Source organism: Anomalospiza imberbis, chromosome 14 (assembly GCF_031753505.1).
Source record: "Anomalospiza imberbis isolate Cuckoo-Finch-1a 21T00152 chromosome 14, ASM3175350v1, whole genome shotgun sequence".
In the NCBI taxonomy this organism is placed as follows: Eukaryota; Metazoa; Chordata; class Aves; order Passeriformes; family Viduidae; genus Anomalospiza; species Anomalospiza imberbis.
In genome coordinates, this window is record NC_089694.1 from 9,187,633 (window position 1) to 9,209,078 (window position 21,446).

The 21,446-nt window shown below is 44.2% G+C and overlaps 2 protein-coding genes and 1 long non-coding RNA gene across 4 annotated transcripts in view; 2 read left to right on the plus strand and 1 right to left on the minus strand.

The window, feature by feature from the left end:
* On the plus strand, positions 1–12,869 carry ZBTB33 (zinc finger and BTB domain containing 33). Its single transcript, XM_068204847.1, has 2 exons — positions 1–148; positions 5,117–12,869. The coding sequence occupies exons 1-2, from the start codon at positions 121–123 to the stop codon at positions 7,156–7,158; spliced, it is 2,070 nt and encodes a 689-aa protein (XP_068060948.1). The 5' UTR covers positions 1–120; the 3' UTR covers positions 7,159–12,869.
* The window catches only part of TMEM255A (transmembrane protein 255A), a 25,783-nt gene continuing 15,502 nt past the window's right edge, over positions 11,166–21,446 (minus strand). The window contains exons 6-9 of one of the 2 annotated variants that reach the window (XM_068204851.1): positions 20,556–20,644; positions 17,228–17,387; positions 15,847–15,990; positions 11,166–13,822 (exon numbers count right to left, since the gene is read on the minus strand). In XM_068204851.1, coding sequence (XP_068060952.1) covers positions 13,664–13,822; positions 15,847–15,990; positions 17,228–17,387; positions 20,556–20,644 — 552 coding nt within the window. In that variant the 3' untranslated portion in view covers positions 11,166–13,663. Of the gene's footprint in view, positions 13,823–15,846; positions 15,991–17,227; positions 17,391–20,555; positions 20,645–21,446 lie in introns of both variants that reach the window. The other variant, XM_068204850.1, reaches the window with a different exon arrangement.
* LOC137482509 (uncharacterized) lies at positions 15,986–17,395 on the plus strand. Its single transcript, XR_011004106.1, has 2 exons — positions 15,986–16,264; positions 16,355–17,395. It is a non-coding gene; the product is annotated as an uncharacterized lncRNA (long non-coding RNA).

Genomic DNA, 21,446 nt, shown 5'->3' on the forward strand with positions numbered 1-21,446 from the left:
GGGGCGGGAGCGGGGCGGCCCCGCCCGCGGGGTCACCGCCCCACCCGCCCGGCCGGCAACGCGGCGGCGGTGGCGGCGGCGGCGGCTCCTTTTGTGCCCCGCGGCGGCCGCCCGGCAGCGATGGACGCGCGCACGGCGGCGGCGGAAGGTGAGGCGCCGGCGGGGCGCGAGCGGCGGGCGGGGGGCGGTGGCGGCGCGGGCCCGGCTCCGCCCCGCTCCGCGGGCACCGGCGCGGGGCCGCGGCCCCGGGAGCTGTCCAGGGCGGCCCGGGAGCAGCACTGCCCCGCGGACAGCTCAGCGTGCCCCGGCGGGGTTCCCCCTTCCTGGCCGGGCCCGGCGCCGCCTGACACGGCCCGGCCCGGGCAAGGCCCGGTCTCGGATGTTCGGCCGCCCGGCGCCTCCCAGCGCGGCCTGACACGGCGCTGGCCGCCGCTCCGGTGCAGCGTCTCAGGGCTAAAACTGACAGGACGAGAGGACATGGCCCCACGTTGCGTCAGGGGAGGTTTAGATTGGGTATTAGGAAATTTTTTTCATGGGAAAGGTTATCAAGCACAGGAATAGACTACCCAGCGAAGTGGCGGAGTCGCCATCCCCGGAAATGCTAAAAACCGTGTGGAGATGGCACTTAAGGACAAGGTTTAATGGTGAATATGGTGCTGGCACTGGGTTCACGGCTGGAGTTGACGATCTTAAGTCTTTTCCAACCTTAAGCTTTACCTATAAAAATTATACAAATTATGTATTCAGATGAGACATCCACTCCTCTGTGAGCGCCCTTCCCCCTCAGGTTTCACCACGTTGCCACGGAGCTCTCTTAAATAAACCCCGAGTTTCTGCTCAGCTCTGGAAAGTGCAGTGTAATATCGCTGGGTCTGGCCAGCTCTGTGTAAACGGGGCATTTTGGACAGCTGCTCCACCCTGGGAAGCCCATGCTGGTTTATGCTGTCTAGAAATTATGTCAGGTTATGCCAGTCTCTTTTTCACAAATGATGCAGTATTTTAGCTCCCAAACCTACCATAAGCAGCATAAAAAAATCTGTAAGACGGAGGAAGCCTATTTAAATTGTGTATTTATTTGGGTGCAAGAAACCATGTGCAGAAGAGGGAGGGAAAAGATTTACCAGAGATTGCCCATGTGTGTGGTGTTACTGTCGCCTGTGTCTGTGTGAGGACAGCCCAGTTACTCCATTCTTTTGATTATTTTGGCAAACTAATTTTGGATAATTTTAGATCTGACTAAATGGTGACTAAAACATCTGCCTCAGGAGCACTCTGCACCTGTGTTACCTAATATCATTAGGTGACTTGAAGCGCTTTTGTACACAAGTTACAATGTCATGACCTTGTAACTTGTGTCATCAACTTGTAACTTGTATCTACAAGATAGATGTAACTTGTGCATCTATCATGTAGATGCATAACAGCATCTACAACTACTACTAATGTCAATAAAAAGATCACTGGACTCTTAATTCAGATATATGAGGCTTTAGCTAATGGGATTGGCAGGAGAAATACTCTCAGAGATTTCTTCAAGGCACGAACAGTGGAATTTTGTATTTTAGAGTCTTTCAGAAGCAGTGATGTTTTATTTGAAATTCCCACAGTGGAAGAATATTTCTGTCCTTAAAGGTAGGTTTAGGTAGTATAACTATTGAATTTCAATTTTTATTGAAAACCCTTAACTGTTCTGCTTATAAAATTTCATTTACTTTAATGTAAAATACATGTTTTCATGATGGAGAACGTTACTTTGTCTCTCAAATTTGTTAGCTCTTTAAAAGAATTTTCTATTATCACAAAGTGGATTTTTTAAAAACAAAAGAGCTTCTCAAATTGCTTAATTGAAAACTCGCTACTGAATTGCATACTGTTTTGTCTTCTTGCAAAAGCCTGCACATAAATTTCTTTAAATTTGTACTTCATATTTTCAGAGCCTCCATCCCAAAGTTTTTTTGATCACTTCTACACATTAAAAGTTGCTATTGGGTCTCTTACATATTTTTTCAGTTCCAAGGCAACCACATGCAGTTCTATATCCTGGATGTTTCTTATCTTGGATAAAATGGTTCTTTTATATTGTTATTTATATTGTAAGGTTTTATGTGACTTGAATCACCAAACACTTTCTAGGCTTAGCTAAACATAAAAGTGGAAAGAACAACCCTTAAAATAGGAGATGCAGGCTGACAAAAAAAAAATGCACATTGAAATCCAGCTTTTAGGTGCAGCAAGATGGTGTCAGCTGCAGCCAAATTGGCTGAGCTGTGGAGAGCACTAACTCTGTCCTGACTGCAGCAGTGGGACAGTGGGGTTCAGATTTTATACCTGACAGAACGACTTGCCATAGAGGAAGGCTGCTGTGAGAAAGGTGAAAGTCAAGGAGATGGTGCAGCTCTCCCAGCAGCTTTTAAATCAGGCAGCATTTCTGTAGCTAAGAATAAGTGGTTTAAACCTGATTTTTGAGATCTGGCGATGCCTCAGGAGCAGGGATCCTTCCAAGTGCTCATCTGTAGCTGTAAATTTTCCATTAGTTATTTAGTACTGGACAAGGCAGTGAGAATAGGAGTCCTTAAAGCTGGAGGATGAAAGGCTAAGAAATTGTTTAATTTGGGCCATCACACATTTTTGGAGGGAAAAAAAAAAAGCACTGGATTACGTATTAAAACAATTATAGTATTATTTTCATTTAATATAGCTTCATGGTTAAAAATTACGAAGAACCTGTGTCAAAGAAGGAAAGAATTGAAGGGTCATATAAGGAAGAAAAGTTATTGTTTTCCCTGATGAATGTTTTCTATTATTTATCCTTATTCAATTGACTCTCTGGTAAAACCTATAAATAAACAGCAACTGGTTTTGTAACTCTAAAATCTGAAGGCTCACTTCAGAATGGCACTTGTGTTACTAACTATACAAATACAGGGAGCCTGGCAGGTGATTTTCTTGCTGGAAGAAAGATTATTCTTGCTAGAAGAAAGATTATGATTTATTTCTTGCTCATAAACCTGGACAGGATCATTTAATTGCTGATTTATGAGGTGAAGGATTGCAGTCATGTCTGCCAGTGACTGTGGCCTGTTACATTTTTCATCAAACTTGACAGGACATTTGTTCTTGTCAAAGTTTTTGAATCTTAAGAAAAATCAGGAACCCCTGCGGTTCAAGTCCACAGAATGCATGGAGGGGGGAAAAAAAGGGAACAGATCAGTAACCACAGATGAAAAATATCTTTTATGATCTCGGTGTTCTGCGGGCATTCGTGAACAGCAACAGTTTCCCAGAGGCCGTCCTGTGGATGTGTCACTTCAGTGGCCACATGTCGAATGTGCCGAGAGTCGCATTTGGTCAAAGGCACTTTGTGCCAAAGCCGTACGTCTGTACAGCTGCTGGCTGAGTCTAACACGTGTCCCTGTGGCGCAAAGAATTCCAAATCAATGCTCCCGCAGCAGGAGCAAGGGTGCTCAGGTGTGGGTCTGAGCTCCCCTCGGTGCTGGGCGGAGGTGCCGGCTGCGTCAGCGTTGGCAGAGCAGCGGCAATGTCCCCGGGAAGGAAATGACACTCAGCGGGAAGTAGCGTCTCCAGGGCCTTATCCACACGGTCAGCCGTAAGGCAGGTGTCGGGGTTTACTGCCGCCTCCGCCCGGGACACGGAGCGCGGGGGAGCCGGGAGCCGGGCGGGAATTGCCAAGGCCGCAGCAAGGCCCGTGTGCGGGACCCGAGCGTCCCGCGGCCTGCGCCGAAGCACGGTCGGGGCCACACACTCGGCACCTCGGGGTCCGCGGGGGGCGGTGACGCGGGCAGTGTGTCCCAGGCAGCGTCCGGAGCCCCCGACGCGCCGAGCCCCGCGGCCTCGGGGCTGCCGGCGGCGGAGAGCGCGGGGCGGGCCGGGCCCGGGCGGGAGCGGCGGGAGCGCGGCCCGGCCCCGCCCCGGCCCGAAGGTTCCCGAGGCCGCTCGGGTCAGAGCCGAGGGCAGCACCGGCAGCGCCCCCCGGCGGCGGTGCGGCGGGTCCGGCGGTGCGGGCGGCGGCGGGGCCGCGGCCGGAGCGCGGCGCAGGTAACGCGGGGAAGGCGGGCTCGGCGGGCTCGGCTGCCCCTCTCGCCCGGCTGGGGGCTCAGCACGGCTCAGCCAGCGGGGAGCGGCGGAGGGGCCGCCCGTCAACCCGGGCCTGGTGCTGCGAGGCCGCTCCCCGGGCCCACTGCTGTCAACGCCGCCGCTCCCGCTCGGCCTCCGGCCGCCGCCGCCTCGGCGGCGGCCCCTCTCGGAGCGCGGTTCTCACGGCCGGGCCCCGGGGTCGCGGGGGGAGTCGGCCAGGACGCGCTCCCCGGGCTGGCGCGGCGGCCGCGGGACTCCGGCCTCGGCGTCTCATCCGACACGGCCCGGCCTGCGGAAATAAAAGTTCTGCGGGTAAAAGTAGAGCCCGCGACTCGCTGTTCTGTATTTGGGTGTTGCTTTTTGCCGCTTACTGGGGGGCTTTGAATGGGCAGTGCTGACAGATAGATCTTAGCAGATCTGTTTTTCTACGGTGCTGCTTCCGAGTCTCGGTTTGAAATACAAAGCCTTGCAAATATATGACATGGGGTTTAAAAAAGTTTATTTTTCTGGGGAAGTAAGTGCACTATCCATAGCGTTTTCATTAACTCAGTTGATTGGTAATGTGTCGACACACAGATTCTGGTGTCTGGCCATAAATAACTTCATGCTATTGGGCTTTCTCAGAACAATCTATGAAATATTTCACAGTTAAAAAGAAATTACTAATAATGTTTAAACCTGGTTTTGGGACCCAAAACTTCAATTTTCTTGGTTTTATAATTAACCTTACTTGCTGTTGCTTAAGATGAGGTGCTGTTTCTGTTTTCCTCACCTTGTAAGTACCTTGTAAGAACAGAGGATATATTCAGAATTCCACTTAACCTTGTGGAGAAGAGGAAAGGACAAACAACAATAAGAAACAAATTTGCAGACTGCAGGAGCGCATAATCTTCTGAACAGTATCTCAGATTTGTTTTTTCCTAAAGAAGGAGTAGACAGTAAATATGTGAATGTTGCCATGCTGTTGAAACTTTATATCTGCATTTTTACTAATTTGATATCTTTTGCTTTCCCTTTGTAGGAATGGAGGGGAAAAAACTTATTTCTGCCACAGACACACAATATTCTAGTGTGCTCCTTCAGTCTTTGAATGAGCAACGTGGCCATGGACTTTTTTGTGATGTTACAGTCATTGTGGAGGACCGGAAATTTCGAGCTCACAGAAACATCCTTTCAGCCTCAAGCACATATTTTCACCAGCTTTTCTCAGTGGCTGGTCAAGTGGTTGAACTGAGCTTTGTAAGAGCAGAAATTTTTGCAGAAATTCTTAATTATATTTATAGTTCCAAAATAATCAGTGTCCGATCTGATTTACTTGATGAACTGATTAAATCGGGGCAGGAGCTGGGTGTTAAATTCATAGCTGATCTGGCCATATCTCCGGCCGAAGGCAAAAATGTGCCAAGCGAGGTCAAAGACAGTGCTTCAGGAACTTCAGCTTCTAGTCCAAATCAAAGAGATGCTGAAACACAGGTAACTGTAATCAGGCCAGAGGGTCAAGAGGCAGCAGATGGGATGCCAGTTATAACACAGTCATTCTCCTTACATGGCATAGAATATGAGACTACAAAAATCACAGTGAGCGATTCGGATGATGAGGATGATGATGTAATTTTTTGTTCTGAGATTGTACCTCCAAAAGAATGTACTAAAGACAAAAATACTGCAAGCCAGAACCAGCCTTGTTCAAGTCCAGCTGGAGCTTCTGACCAAAAATCCTGTGGCAGTGGTGGCTCTCCCCATTTGACAAACACCACAGCAGCTCAGAACCTCACTTTGTCTGCCACTCAGCTAAGCCCAAGCCAAACACAGTCAGGTGCTGAATCATTCGTCTCGGCAACGCCGCAGCATTTTACTCCTAATATCATTGTGCTAAACAAGCCTCTGCTTAACTCATCGCTTGGTGCCAGCTCCTTGCATCAAGCACACGTGACTCCTACAATTAATTTACTTGAGGAGAACCAGCAGCCATCCAATAACGGCTCTGTAACTGAAGTGGAAGCAACTGCTGTTGATGATGAAGAGGTTGTTGAAGATGATGTCGATATCATTAGCTCCTCTAGTCCTGGTTCGGTCAGCAGCAGCTCTTTGGTTCAGCAATCTTCTGTTCCTAAGGCAGGGAGCACTGAAGGATCAGGTGTACAGAAAAAACAGGTTGCTACATTTTCACAAGAGCCATCTGCTAAAGCTGGAGAATTTAAAATTAAAATCTCAGATGTCCTTTCTGGAAACAACAAGGAATTGAGTTCGAGTCTAACATCAAAGAATGTGGCAGATGGGCAGAAAATCATAACACTAGATACAGCAACTGAAATAGGAGGTTTATCCACAGGCTGTAAGGTTTATGCAAATATTGGTGAGGATACCTATGACATAGTCATCCCTGTGAAGGGTGACTCTGAGGAAGGGGAAGCCAAGCCTGATGACACACCCAAAAAGTCTGGTGATGAATCTCCAAAGGGGAAACGCATGAAAGTAAAGCACGATGACCACTACGAGCTCATAGTGGATGGCAGAGTCTACTACATTTGTATCGTGTGCAAGAGGTCGTACGCGTGTCTGACGAGCTTGCGGAGACATTTCAATGTCCACTCCTGGGAGAAGAAGTACCCGTGTCGCTACTGTGACAAAGTCTTTGCTCTTGCAGAATATCGTACCAAGCATGAACTCCACCACACCGGGGAGCGAAGGTACCAGTGCTTGACGTGCGGCAAATCTTTCATCAACTACCAGATCACCATCTCCCACATAAGATCAGTGCACAGCCAAGACCCTTCCGGAGACACCAAGCTGTACCGGCTGCACCCCTGCAGGTCCCTGCAGATCAGACAGTACGCCTACATTAGTGACCGCCCCAGCAGTGTCCCGGGGATAAACGAGGGGGGAGTTGTCTATCGTGTTGGCTCAGGGAAGGATGGCACTGAAGGAACAACATCCAACTCTCCAGCCAAACAAATCACCTGGGATGACATTTTCGTTCCGCAGGGAAATGAAACAATTTTTAAACAAAACCCGTCAGAGGGAAGTACTGAATTTGAGTTTGTGATACCAGAATCTTACTGAAACGTTTGGAATGCTGGAAAAAGGGTTCAGTGCAGGAGCATTGCAACTGTTTCAACTGAACTGTTAAAATTGATGTAAAATCACAGGTTAAAGTCAAAAGAAGTTAACTTGTTCTACCAAGTAACCAAATGGTAACACTTAGATGGACCGTGTTAACTGCAGTGATTTGTGGAAGCAATTAATCAGAAAATTTTCTTGAATAGAGAGTAAGACATTCTAAGGCACTACCAGAAGTTTCTGATATGTTAAATTTGATTAAAACATGAGGATTTGTGACTTGAAGATGTACAATTTATTCTAAAGAGCTAGAAATATTTCTAAACTAATTGAGGTATTTCCTGTACCCATACTTACCATGTAAACCCTTTCTTTCATGTTAGCACTTTAATGCTGAATTCTGTTTAGATGTTAACCAAGAAAAGAGTAAGATTTTTTCATCATAGTCTCTTGGTCATGGAACCATTAAAAAAAAAAAATAATCCCACAACTCACATTTGTGAACAAGGGGCCAGAATACATGATCCCCTACTACACTGGAGTACTCTGTTTTTGAGCTACCATCCTAATTCTGCTTCTATAAATACTATGAATCATCTGTTTCCATGCAAAAAGTCTTGTCAACAAGCAATACTCAGTTAGGGCTAACTTGAACAAACTTTACTTACACTTGGCAGTATGGTGAGCTAAGTATTCAGTGTCCTGGACCTTGGTATTTTACTCTTTTTGCAATGTGAAAAAACCAAACCCTACAAAGCTGAATAGTGAAGAAACGTAGAACACTTAGGAAGGGGATAATTTTACCTTCTTACAGCTTGAGAAATATTGTTGCGTTTTCTTACTGCTGGAAAAAATGCCAGTAATTAGTTTGATATAAAGTGCTGTTCCTTTTTTTTTCCACTTCAAGAAGAAGGACTTCTGTCCAGAATTTTGAAATTATGAAAATATTATTTGTTTTTAGCTGAAGGCTTCTCAAAACTATGAATTCATGTAAGTGCTGTATTGGTTTAGTACTGAGACTGCTGAAGATCTTGTATGCCTGTTTGGCTAGATCTTCAAGTGTAACAGGGATTTGGGTTTCCCCCCATACTTGGCCCCATTTATACATTTTGGAGGATGAGGACTAAACCAACAACCAGAAAATACCCTTTATTCACCATGACCTTAAGTATAATTTCTCTGCAGTTGTCTAGTTGTCAGCTGTTTCCAGGTTTGGGTTTATTATGTTGCCATTTTACTCTCCTTGCAATTGGTGCCTGTTTTAACAGTTAAAAGATGAATTAGATGTCCAGCTTGATCAGGAGATGGTAGAGAAAAACAGCTGTTTACTGGAGTCCTAGTTTAGCATTTCAGAGTTAGTGACTTGTTGAATTTTTGTGAATGGTAATATGAAAACTCCTCAAGTTCTAGAGGTGACTGGGAAAGACTGTTGTGCATAGTACTAGTTATGGAAACCTTTACTTGCTTAAATTGCATTTACAGGTTCCTCTTTTCTTTTTCATGTTTTAAGTTAGTGTCTTGATTTTATGACTCTCAAAGTTAAAGGTTTTAGATATACAGCACTCTTCACAGAAAGGCACTTAAATGGTAAATGGTTCAAATATAAATTGAGCTACAAAAACGATACCAGAAATCCACATGAGCGGTAATGGGAGGAGGATTTGTTTATGTGGTGCATGTAATGCTCAGCACTTTTCCTTTGTCAGCCAAGAACATGATATACCTGATTATTTCCAGGTCATATTGCAGACCTCTTTGAATACATTGGGTCATGCTTTAAGTGTGGGATGTAACTGAGGTGGCATTTCTGCAGTCACACGTCGTCCTCATGGGACATGAGTGTGGATTGCCTGTGTTGGCACAGCTGGCTGGTGCTGCAGTGCGACTTCCTGAACTTTGTGACGAGACAAATGAAATGTTATTTTTGTTATTGACATGACACATGTTTAATCACAGAATAGTTTTGAGTTGGAAGGGACCCACAAGGATCATCGAGCCCAACTCTTAAGTAAATGGCCTGTGTTGGGATCAGGAATTAAGCATACATTACAAAATGCAAAATTAAACATAATGGCTATCACTATTTGCTGCTGATATATTTAAAACCTTAAATTAAACTGTGCCTAGTAAAGGTCTCTTTTTGGAGGAAAACTGGAAAATTAGGGCTTTGTAACTATTTTTGCTAGAAGACTCGTGCTTGCATGTGTCTCAGGGTCTTCAGTTTTCCTTGGAAGTGATTTTGATATCCAAAGTCCAGAGGTATGTAAAGCATTTTTTTAATTTCACTTCCAGTATTTATTGGTTTGGAAACATGTTAAATCCATTATTTGAAAACTTTTTATGGGGCCATGAGTAAGCTGTTATATTTAGATTTCTGGCTATTGCACTTATATTTGTGTTTTTGTTTGTTTTGTAAGCATTTAACTTCCAGTTTAACTTAATGAAAAAACTTATGTAAATATTAAGAAATTGGCTTTGGGATAATGGAAGGAAAAGGTTGAATCTGACAAAACATTTATATAGAAATGAAAAATTTCAACAGACTAAGGTAGCAAACCTCACAGTCATTTATTATGCATATAAAACCATGAACAGATCTGCTGCAGAATATGGTAATGGTGGCTGCATCCTCACTGTCTGGTTTCTTTGGGGATACATACCATAACATTCCACTATGTGAACTAAATAAATATTGAATAACATCTGCTGCTTATTTATTTTGTTCTGTTAAGGCATGCAGCTTACAAAAAGGTGCAGAAGCTGACAACTATATACATTGAATTCTGAGATCTACAGCTATTGCCTAGGAAATGTTCTGTGTGAAACATTCCTTGGTTTTCCCCAGTCTGTGATGTATATAGTTGTACAGTCTTTCCTTAACATACTTTTTAAAGTTGTGTTCTACTTTTCATTAATCAACACATGGTATTAGTTTTTAGAGCTTTCTATGGCAAAAATAAAAAAGTTTAATTCTCAAGGTGAGTGTAGTATGTTTCTTTTTGATGGCAACTCAGTTTCTATAGTCTAACATTTTTGTAGCTTCCTTTTCCATGTCTTTGGGAATAGCAGGGAACCCACTGGAGAGGGAACAGGGAGAGGTGTTTTTATTTGGGCCTTAGTTTTGTTTGTTTGTGTTGATGCTGTTTAATTGGATTTGTTGAACACTTTCCAAGAAAGCAGATTAACTCAACAACCCCAGTGTGCTGTGAGCTGAATGCTGCTATAGATGGGGTGGATGGGAACTCCCAGGACAGGCAGAGCTGTCCTGAGACTGGAACAGTCTGACCAACTGCTGGCATAGCAAATGAGCTCAAAGTCAACAAAGCCCCCACCTAGTGACCAGTAAAACACCAGTAAAAAACAGTAAAAAACCAGTGACCAGGGCAGTGCTTTCAGCTCACGCGTGGTTTGGGCTCTTCTTACCAGCTGCTGACTGCTTTTCATTTGTAAGAATTCCGTTCTTGGTGACCTGGGGACAACAGGAAATAGTTGCTTACTTTGTGTAGAATTCTTATTGCATATAAGGAATGCAATTTAATAAGCATACCAAATTATGTTTTAGATGCCTTTATCTCCTTGGCATAGGGCTTGTGCCTTGCTCTGCTGACATCAAGGAGCAGCTGACATCATCAGGACAGAATATGCCCAAAGTAAGCAAAGGAGACACCTAGACTCCACTGGCTGGATTATTCAGATGTGTGTTAGGTGAAAAACCAGCAGCAATAACTTTACAGGGCTTGAGGTCAGGGCACCGTGTTATGGTAAAACTGCAGAATTATCAAGTGCAGGGGCATGAGCACCTTCAAAAACAGAACTGAAGGAGTTTTTGGCTAATCCTGGTAGAAATATGTCTCAAATATAGTTAACAGAGATGGGGTTTTTTTTATTTGTTGGGTTTTTTTTTTTGCTTTGATTTTTTAAATGTATATTTTACTCACTTTTAAAAAATAACCTTAAAGATGCTTGTAAAAGAGGAAGGTTGCTAAAATGTAAAATAGAATTGGTAAATGTTTACAAAAGTCACACAATTTTATTTAACTTTGGCAAAGTAATAAAAGGGTACATATGAGTCACAAACTTGACATTCTCATAAGAAATGACAAATACAGTGCAGAATGTTGCAGTTACATTAAATGCTTTGTCTTACTCAAGCAGAATGAAACAGGTAATTCAACAGAAAATACCACCAGTAAGTTTCTAAATGTGAAAATGTACTTGTCCTTTTATAGTGAATTTAAAGCAGCAATGTAATTTTTGCTAAAATATTCCTTAGAAAAAAATGAGAATTTGGATAATTTCCTAAGGTTAGTATTTTTCAACTCAAAACCAATGACACAATTCATCTCATAATTGTTTCTTTGTCACTGAGTTATGTTCTCTTCAGGATGTTCAGTCCTGTCCCGTGGTGTCCCCTAGTCCTTCTAGCCCTATTTAGTTGACAGGCACAAATGGTACAGTGTTTGTCAGAAGTGGGACAGGACTCTTAGCTTTTATTTCAAAGATAAAGCAATAAAATGCTTTCTGATACTAAATTAATGTGCCCTTCTGATTCTAGTTTTGTGGGGAGTTTTATCAAGAGAAGTACCATCTGTTTTGAATTTGCCCATGATCTCTTTATCAAGAGATTCTTTATATCTCTTTAATTCAATAAAATGTAATATAAAATGGAGGATGCCCCAGTATATAAATTTATTTCCACTAGGCAAATTTATGGGAGCTGCACTTCAACATTCTATAGTAAAACAAAATGCCACCAGGATATGTTCTACATACACTACTGCTTTAAATCCTGTAAGCTGCATTCCTTTCTCCAGTTGTTTATTTTCTCTTCTTACTGGAGAAAAGTCATGCTTGCTTCTGGATAAAGTGTCATCCTTTAATGAACTAATACACTGATTAGTACTTGACAGTGGAAATGATAAAGTTAATACATAGTCTAGCCTAAAGGCTTTGCAAATGCATAGGATTAAAAACAGCATTATAAAGTGTGGGTGTACTTTGAAAAGTGAGATCAGAGACTTCAGTGTTTGTTTTCCATGTTGACAGCATTTTAATTTATTTTATAGATTAAAAGTAGGTGCCACAGTTTAAAATCCAACTGGATTTTCCCCCAACCCATCAGCATGTATTCCATTTTGATTCTGAAAGCCAGGTTTAACTTTTAGGTACCTTTTTGTCTGCATCAGTTGCACGTAAAGGAAGGCAACTGAAGATTAGGGTCAAAAAAACAATGCTAAGGAAATTATATCTTTAAGAAATAAGGAGGAAAATGTTAATGTTGTTTTCATCCCTGAAGTAAGCAGTTGAGAACGCTCTGGTTGAGCAGGTCAGATCCAAACACTGTCATCTGAAATCACTTCCTGGAGTAGAACCACACTTTAGAGGTCAGTGTGTCACATATCAAAGCTGACCTTTTGTTATGCAAGATGCATGCAAAATCTGCTGGAATCTAGATCAATCAGCACAGTCATCAGCTGAAGATTAAATGAAAGTCACAACAGTAATTGCAAATTCCTCAGTTTTGTCCTATATTACAGGGTGTTGAATTTCATCCTTGTGAGACTTACATCTTGGAGAACTAGTAGTGGATATTCCTTATGTGCAGCCCATAATACAGCTACTAAACCAGTGCTTATTCAGGGTGCTGATTCAGTCCATTAAAAAAGTTAAAAGTACAAGCTTAAAAAGAAATTCCCAACCACAGAAAAGGTAACTTGTAGACGGTTCCTGATGTTTTTTATAGGAATACAAGCACAATTTAGGCAGTGCAACCACCCAAACTGTTTGACTTCAGCATTACTTACACAGAATTCAGAGAAATACAACTCCATTTCATCTTTTATCTTAAGAACCAACCTGAAATAAAACCAGCTTGCCTCCCCTCAAAACAGCAATATTTTGATTGTTTTGCTACACATGCATGAGGCTATCCTATGATGTTATCCTTTTCAACAGGGTTACATTTTGAGGCACCGTCATGTTCCCCCCACAAATTTTTCCAGTGTGTTGGGCCAACAGGTGGTGTGAGCTAGGTCCTGTGCCCTCCCAGTCAAAATCTCAGCAACTGGAGCCCAAAGGCCAAACAAAACCAGTGTTGAGTTGTGTTGTGTGCAAGCACCCTCACTTCAAACAGATTGATAATCTCTAGCAACTATTTATCTTGGCTACGCTTACTTCAGCTTGGCACAAGATGGAGTAAGGCAGACCAGAATCTGTCATCTGTGTTGGATCACTTGATTAAAAATCAAGGACTACGTGAACCAAAGAGGCTGAAATTTAGGTCACCTGCTACTCAGTGACTCATTAAAACATCAGAAGTCTGTCCCCTTTGTCACAGGCCATTGTTAAAACTTCTGAAATAAGTCTCGCAAAAAAGGACAGTCCAATCTAATATTTTTATTTGCAATTATCTTCTGTATTCTCCTGCTCCTTCCCACAGTAAAATATAAATACAAAATGTTCACACTTATTTCGATGGCAAATATTTTTTTCTTCTTTCTCACGTTCTTTATGGCGTGTAAGGTGGTGGCTTTTCAAAAGGTGGGAAGTAGGGTGGTGAGTAACGAGGTGGTGCATTAGAGGCCCACATATAGCTGGGAGATGGAGACAGGGACTGGGGGTCATCGGAGAGGCCAGAAGGAGTGGAGGCTGGAAACACGCTGGAGTGCTGCAGGGAGACAGCAAAGGCTGTAATATAACCATTTCCTAATGGAAATTACTTTATCAAAGCGTATTTCATTACCAAACAGCTCAAAATTAACATTTCTATGTTCACCTCAGTGAATCATGTACATAAAAATAACACTTCAGATAACTTGTTGCAGTCAAAGTATGCACAGCCTGTAAGTAACAGTTTTGAAAAATGAGGCTCATTAGATCCAAAATTGAAGATATTTTTTTAAAAATTCTCATCACTTCTGTGTGCCTGCTGCATTTCACAAAGACTGGACAACTGAAAACTGATGAGCTCCTCTCAAATCTTGGGTGTCACACACCAGCCAATAGCAACAGTGAATGAGCTGCTCCAAAAACCAGAGAACTGGGTCTGCCATTTTAGAGTTGTGGGTGAAAGCCAGGTTTCTGCAAGGGCCCAGGCTTCCTTAGGAATTCTGGTGTGTTGTTTTTCTCCTGTGAAAAATGTGTGGAATGAGTGGGAAGCATTCTTGCACCAGAGGGAGTGCATCCTTTGGAAGGGATGTGAGAGGCATGGCTGGGCTTGCTCCACGTGCTGTAGGATGTCAGGGGAGAGGGGTCAGGGTGGGATGGTCACTGCTTGGAGTAGAGTAGGGTGCAAGGCAAGAGAGTCTCCACAGTCAGAGGCTCAGCTAATGCTCTCCCATGCAGGCACCAAATTCCCTGGAACTTATGCAAGGCTCAGACTTGGAATTTCATGTTAAAGAGAGACTTGGCTATATTAAATTTAGATGAGTTGAATTTATGCCCAGCTTTTGTGCTGCCTCCTAAGCCAACACCTGTGCTCACAGCAGTGAGACCCAGACACTTTGATCTGTCTGGCTGAGCTGTGTTAGCAGAGCCCAGCAGTGCTTGCAGTTACACAGCAGGGAAATCACCCATGCTGAGCTCTCTGCAGGTACTGGGGCTGCCACACTGGCAAGCTCTGGGTCAGACAGTGCTTAGAACTGCTGAGAAACTGAGAAAAGGACTTCGTGGCAAAGCTTGGTTTGGCATGCACTGAGGTTGGCATTTTGTAACTGCAGGAACTTTTACAACACCTGTGATTCTCCCAGGTTCCATTAATCTCAGAAATGAGTCACAAATATATCCCAGAAGTTCTGACTTAAGTGTTCAATTATGTTTAGGAGCCCTGCCAACAGCATTGTCCAGTGGCACTAGCAGCAGACCCAGGAAGGTTTAGATTCATGTTATCTCTAATGCATGGCTCAGATGAGGGACGTGGTGGCTATCACAGAGCACACCACACCTCTTTGTTGATGACCAAGATCTTAAACTCTTGTTAATAAAAAAAAAGTCTCCAGTCCTGGTGGTTGTGTGATGTGTTAATTAACATCAGTCCTGTGGTAACATCCACCTGCCAGAAGAGCAAAGGAGGAAATGTCCTCATCTGCTTCAACAAGTGAAAGCTGATGCTGACAACAAGGTTCACATGAAATCATGAAATCTCCGTTTCCAACAGCACAGCTCCATAGCTCAAAGAGGAAGGGATGCAAAGAGGATGTTTGCAGGGACCCCTCTTAGGCCAGCTGAAGCATGTGGAAAATAAACACAACAAAATAGCTTTTCAGGCATCATGTGTCTTCAGGAGCTCAAATAGCTTGTTTCTAAAAGCTCTTCTATTTCTCTCAGACACAGTAGTTGGCCTAATAAAATCTAGTACCTGAACACCTAGCTTTGCCTCTCTCCTCAGAACATTGCAGTGCCTGAGGCAGTGCCTATTTTTAACATGATCTCTACTAGTAAGTGATGGAGAGGCAGGCAGGCAGCAGGTCCTCCCTCTTGCCTTCACTTCAAGGACAGCTTTCAGGAAAACACTGCCTTAGTAAGAGAGAGCACTGCCAAGGACCAATGCCTAGTAGGAAAGTTTTGGTATTTTCTGCAGGAACAAGAAAATTAAACTGTGTGAATGACAGGAAGACAAGCCCCCAGAGTCCTGCAGACTGCCTGGATTTAACCTTGCTGCTAAACAAGGAAACATCCTGTAATGTTGCCCACCTGAAAGTCATAAGCAGAGTAGGGAGGCAGGTGAGGAGTGCTGTGGTAGTAGGAGTTGTAAGATGTCACTTGTGGCCTGGAGTAGTAGGTCACTGAAGGGTGTGCATTTTCAACAGTGCAGTTCAGTGTAGGGAGGGAAGGAGTCTATCAAAACAAAAAGAAGAGAGTATGAGGCTGCAAACCCAGTCACAGAAAGCTGACAGCTGAATGAAAGCAGAAATTCTTTAAAGGAGCAATGTGTGCCTTTAGACGTCAACTGTTGAATTAGCAACTGGCAATCCAGTTCCCTCTCAGGCAGCAGCTACATTCCAAGGTCACTTTGTTCCACAGCCACTTATTGTTTCAGATTCCAAACAACAAGCTGGCAGTAGCCCAATGCACACCAGTACTCACACAAGACAGATTTACTTCTTCTCAAGTAGGAGAAATTATTCATTACTTCCAAATTACTCTGTTATTTGGTGCATTTTGTGCATTGCTGTTCATTTCTATATATTTTTGTGTGCAGAGGATCTCTGGTGTGGATCAAATCTCAAAGGGCTGTGATGCACAGCTGGGAATGTGTCTACTGTTTTATTTGGGAAGATATTGGTGAGTCTGAAAAGAGTTCAGAGTTCTGAAACAATGTACCCTTAGTGCAGGGCCCAAGATTTCTTTGTAAGAAAAACATATAGCCTGGACAACAAATCTCTTTTCTGTGTGACTGTTTTTGTGTTATTCCAAATGAGTCACAAGTGACTGAAAAAGCCCCAGATGTACCTGTCAAACATTCAGTTCTATCCCTTCATTTCTGCTGTTTAGAACAAAACTGAATGGAAGGTAACAGGCAGCCTGGTTAAGTGGAGGTATTTCAAAGCTCACATTGTTAGAACAGTATTTTTTTCATTATCTGAAGTTTGGTTTTGATCCCCAGTTCACCCTCTCAGGTTCTGCACCATGATGAAATCAGAGAGTTTCAGCCTAACACAGCTGCTTTAACAGTCTGTAAAGCTCAGACTGCTACTATAAAATCAACAGTTAATGAGCAACCACCACACTTTTCCTTGTAGAATGTGGACACTATGAAAAGGAACATCAATTTTTAAGAAAGAGCTATTTTCAAACATCCTGGTATTGCCAGTGCCTCTCTGATGGTTCCTTTTGAAAATACAGTCTTCCAGTTCTGTTAATATTTTCTAACTGTGCTCAGGTGGTGACAAGATGAGAAAAGTGAATCACTTCCACTTTTTCATTATAGTTATTTCCTGCCCTTCTTCCCACCTTGATTGAAGTAATGCATAGATCATTTGCATTGAAACACCAATAGTTTCCATGATTATTTTTAAAGTCAATTTTCCCCATTTGTTTTCTTTAATGCACCGAGAAATTGATATCCTCTTACCATGTCTTTAAAGCCTCCAAGTATTGCTGCTGTAATGATCCCTAGGAATAGCCCAACTATGTTCAGAATTGTTGCCGACCAGAGCAAGTGGTAAAGGTGGATGATGTCCTGGCAGCTGCTGACATCAATGTATTCATAGTACCCTCCAGAAATCTCTACTCTGCTAGATTAGGGAAAAAAACAACAGTAATGATAAAAAAATGCACCACATATCATAAAACCTCAGCAGTACTGCTGGACAGTAAAATGCATTCTGCAACTCAGTGATAACCTGGACCTTACTAGGGAGGGAATGGGGATAAAGCCTCCTGGATCCCGTGCTTGTGGCATCCACCATCTCACTGCACCAAGGGAGTTCTGAAACAAATTACTTTGTGTCTGAACTTGCTGGTTACTTCTTTCATCCAAAATCTCCACAGAGGTCCTGGAGGCTTACCAAGGACAAACTGGTCTTGGAATTACCCTGGGAAATCAGACTGTGCCCCGAGGAGCAGCAGCTGCCTCCCAGGCAGTGCTGGCTGCTCCCCGGAGGCACAGGGCAGCTGGGTGGGATGGGCAGGGGCCAGCACAGCTCCTGCCTGGCTCCCAGGGCTTGGCCACCAAGCAGCTCCAGCTCCGTGCCCCACTCTGCTGCTGGCCCCTCACAGCTCTACAGTGGCCTGGGCTGGCTGGACCCCTGGCACCTCATCTTTCTGCTCACACTCTGAACCTCTTCCACACGCAGAAAAGAGAGAGAGAAAACTCGCTCAAATCTGCTTAGGTCATTATTTGGTGTAATATATGTTATAAAATAATTAGTGCTAAAAGAAATTAAAACTACAGCATTTTGTGTAACAAAGCCAGTGTCGGGCAAAGGGCAACATTATGCTAAACGATACGAGTGGGGATTCAAACACCAGGGGGACAACTGTCTCCAGAGTTGTATATTTCAAGGGTTTTGTTGGTCTGACAAGACCCCAGCAGAACGCATTTGATAGGCGTCATCGATAAGATAATATTTGTCACCAGACGTTTATCCCAGAAGATTTTCACCTGGCCAGATTCCAACAATTATTCACCAGTTCTGAGAAACGCAGCAGCAAGAAAGAAAAACCACAATAAGATGCTAAAGAAGGACCCCCCTTCTTAAGCCCAAAAGACTGTATAAAATGAACTCCTAAGAAATGATATTTGGAGAACTACAGGGACTTTGGTGCAATAGAGGCCAAGTCCTAAGTCTCCCCGACTCTGATCGCCTGGCTCGGAGCTGAATCGCTTGTGGCTTTTTTTCCATATTTATACTTTGCTCATTTAATAAATTTCTTTAAATTTAATAATTATTAAATCGGAGCATTCATTTATAATATTTTGGAAAAGGAAAAGCAACTCCGGCAACACGTGGGCTGAAGTCTCGCAGCGGAATTCTTCAGGAATGACCTCTCTGACTGCCGGGCAGGGAACAGGCTGGCCTTCAGCACAGCTTACCAGATGTAGTGGCCTACAGCAAATACCCCCTCAGAAAACATTTATCAGGGACAAACGCTACCAAGAGCTTATGAATGACTTATCTCCCAGCTCACACACAGGGTTAGGCTCAGAGCACATGAGAGCTTTGAGGAAAGGGGGAAGAACTGGCTCATATTTAAGGCCAAGAAGCAGAAGATCCAGGTTCAGCTCCTCAGCAGACTCCACAAGACCTGCAGGAAACTGCCCCGTTTCACAAGAGTCACCCTCCTCTGCTGATTACTCAACTTCCAACTCTTTGCCCGTTTCACTCTCACATTTCATTTTAGCAGGCCACTGCAGGAGACATCACAACGAGGAGATGGGGATTCCAATGGGGTTCCAAAAACCTGTGCTGGCTGGCACCACCTCTGTGTAACCTGAGCTCTCCGTGACCCTCTAACAATAAAACCTGTGTGTGCTGTTTGCAAGTGCTCGTTCCTATGGAGATGTGGGAGACATGGATCTCTCAGTGAGGACATCCCACCTTGTTCAGCATGTCCTGATCAGCGGGAAGGGGCTGTTCCCGTGCTGCCAGAGCCAGGGTGCCCAGCATCAGGAAGAATGCAAGATTGCTGTCACGTTTGCCATGATTTCCATCCTTTACATGTGCACTAACCAGTCCTGAGTGTCCGTGCCTCTCTTACTGAGACACCATCCAGCACCTCCTCAGTGCAGGATGTTTGTGTGGTACTAAGCAAGATCAAAATAGCAACAACTGATATCTTTCATCAGTAGAGGGGGAAACGGGTCAGGGGAAGGTTGCAGAACCAGGACTGAGGGAAAAAAAACAAAATACCAACAAAACCAAAAGAAAAAGAAATACAGAAAAGTTTAAAGCTTTTCCATTCCAATCAGTTCCCTCTGTATGCTCTCTTCAGCTAGTAAAAAGGGATTGTGTTCTGTAAATACTGCCCAAGGAAAGCCTGAGCTTCAGCCTCTTTCACACACACAAAGTCCTACAGAGACCAGGGATCACACTTCCCAGCACAGGGAACCACCCACCCTCTCCCAACAGCAGCTTTTGATCTTCCTCCACCACAGACAATGATTTAAGTGAAGGCCAGCCCAAGTAAGTACTGTGAGAAATGCTAAGCCTGAAACAGCCCTAGGCAAGAGCCAGCAGTAAAAAAATCAATTTATTAATGCCTTGCTGACACACATTGGACACTCCACAAGGTATAGGCAGTGCATGCTGTACATTAAGCTGGCTTAGGCACAGCAGCCAGATCTCAGTGGTGTGATGTCTCTGCAGTGGTTCTGGATTGGTAACCACCTTCTGACTCATTGCACAGTGCTGGTTCACCTTCCAACCCCGTGTGAGCATGAAAGACATTCACTGGGCAGAGAGGACACGGGTTTATGAAGGCGCAGATGGCACCAGCCTGTTAACTCTCCTCTCTGCTAGCAGGCTGAGGAATGGAATGGTGGCAAGGTGAAGAAGGGCAGTGTCCCAGTTTTTTTGCATCTTCAGTATTCTCAAAGGAAAAAACAAAACCCTGTGCCAACAGAGAAGGAAGGTGTTAACATAAGCAACGCTCAATAGGTGAAAAACCTGAGGAGGACACCAAGCATGGAAGTAATGGAAACTCCTGTGCTCTCATTTTCCCAGCTGGGCTGGCCCAGAGCATGGTCACCCATAGCTGGGATGGCCTTGGTGTATTTCACACCCACCTTTACTCGGTTAACTTTTGTCTGGGACTCCTCCTTGCTAACAAACACAGCTTAAGGTCCCTTCCCACAACTGCCATTAACTATCCTGCAAACGAGCTGCCAGCTATTGCCAAGGAGCATAACCACTGCTCGCCCTTCCCATGGCCAGGAATTTGTGGCATTTTTGGCTTACTTCCCACAGTTGTACAGGTCACAGCAGAAGCAGGTATTGGTTTTTATTTTCGGTGTGCAGGGGGCACGGCGCTGCGGGTGACAAACTGCCTGCGTGAACACAGAAAAAAACATACATAAAGCACAGAACGACACAATGCCCAAACAGTTTCTGCTGCTCTTTGGCCTGCTCTGCATGTAGAATTCTCAGTGATCTCCACATTAGGCCCAGGCAGATTTTTCTTTCCTTATCTTGCTCCCACAGAGCCCTCCATCACTGGAACGGAGATGCACTAGGCTAGGACCAAGCAGCATTTCCTCTCGCTGTGGGGAGCTCACAGACAAGCAGGTGCCTGCAGAGGAAGGAGGTTTTGCAACTCCTGCAAGCAGCCAGGGCCTTGCTGAAGTAACCCACCTCACCCCAGGGACACGCAGAGCAGAGAGCTTCAATAGCATGGCCCAAACTGAGAGCAAGATCCCCACGGTGGTGCAGAACTGACCACAGTGGTTAATTGTGTGTGCCTGTGGGTGGTAACACCCGAGTCCACATGGACAGTCCTGGTCCTGAAAAGAGAGTGGACCACTCCCACGCTGCTGTGTAGCATTTAACTTTGCACCCTCAGGCAGGCCTTCCAATTGGGTATATAATGGTTATTCAGAACTACCTGTGGACTTGTGAGGAAAGCTCTGAGAGACAATGAGTGCTCAGCAAAGGCAGACAGACATCCATACACACTATCAGTATGTGGCAGGATCATCCAGCCCCAACAGGCTTCTCTTTGGAGAAGACAATAGGAGAGGTGCAGAGGCTGGTACTTGTAGCTCATACACACAGAAATTATTGCTGTCTGAAACCTTAACCCACCACCCAGCTCCTATGAATGCACAGCTGAAGACCTAGATAAACTGGTGA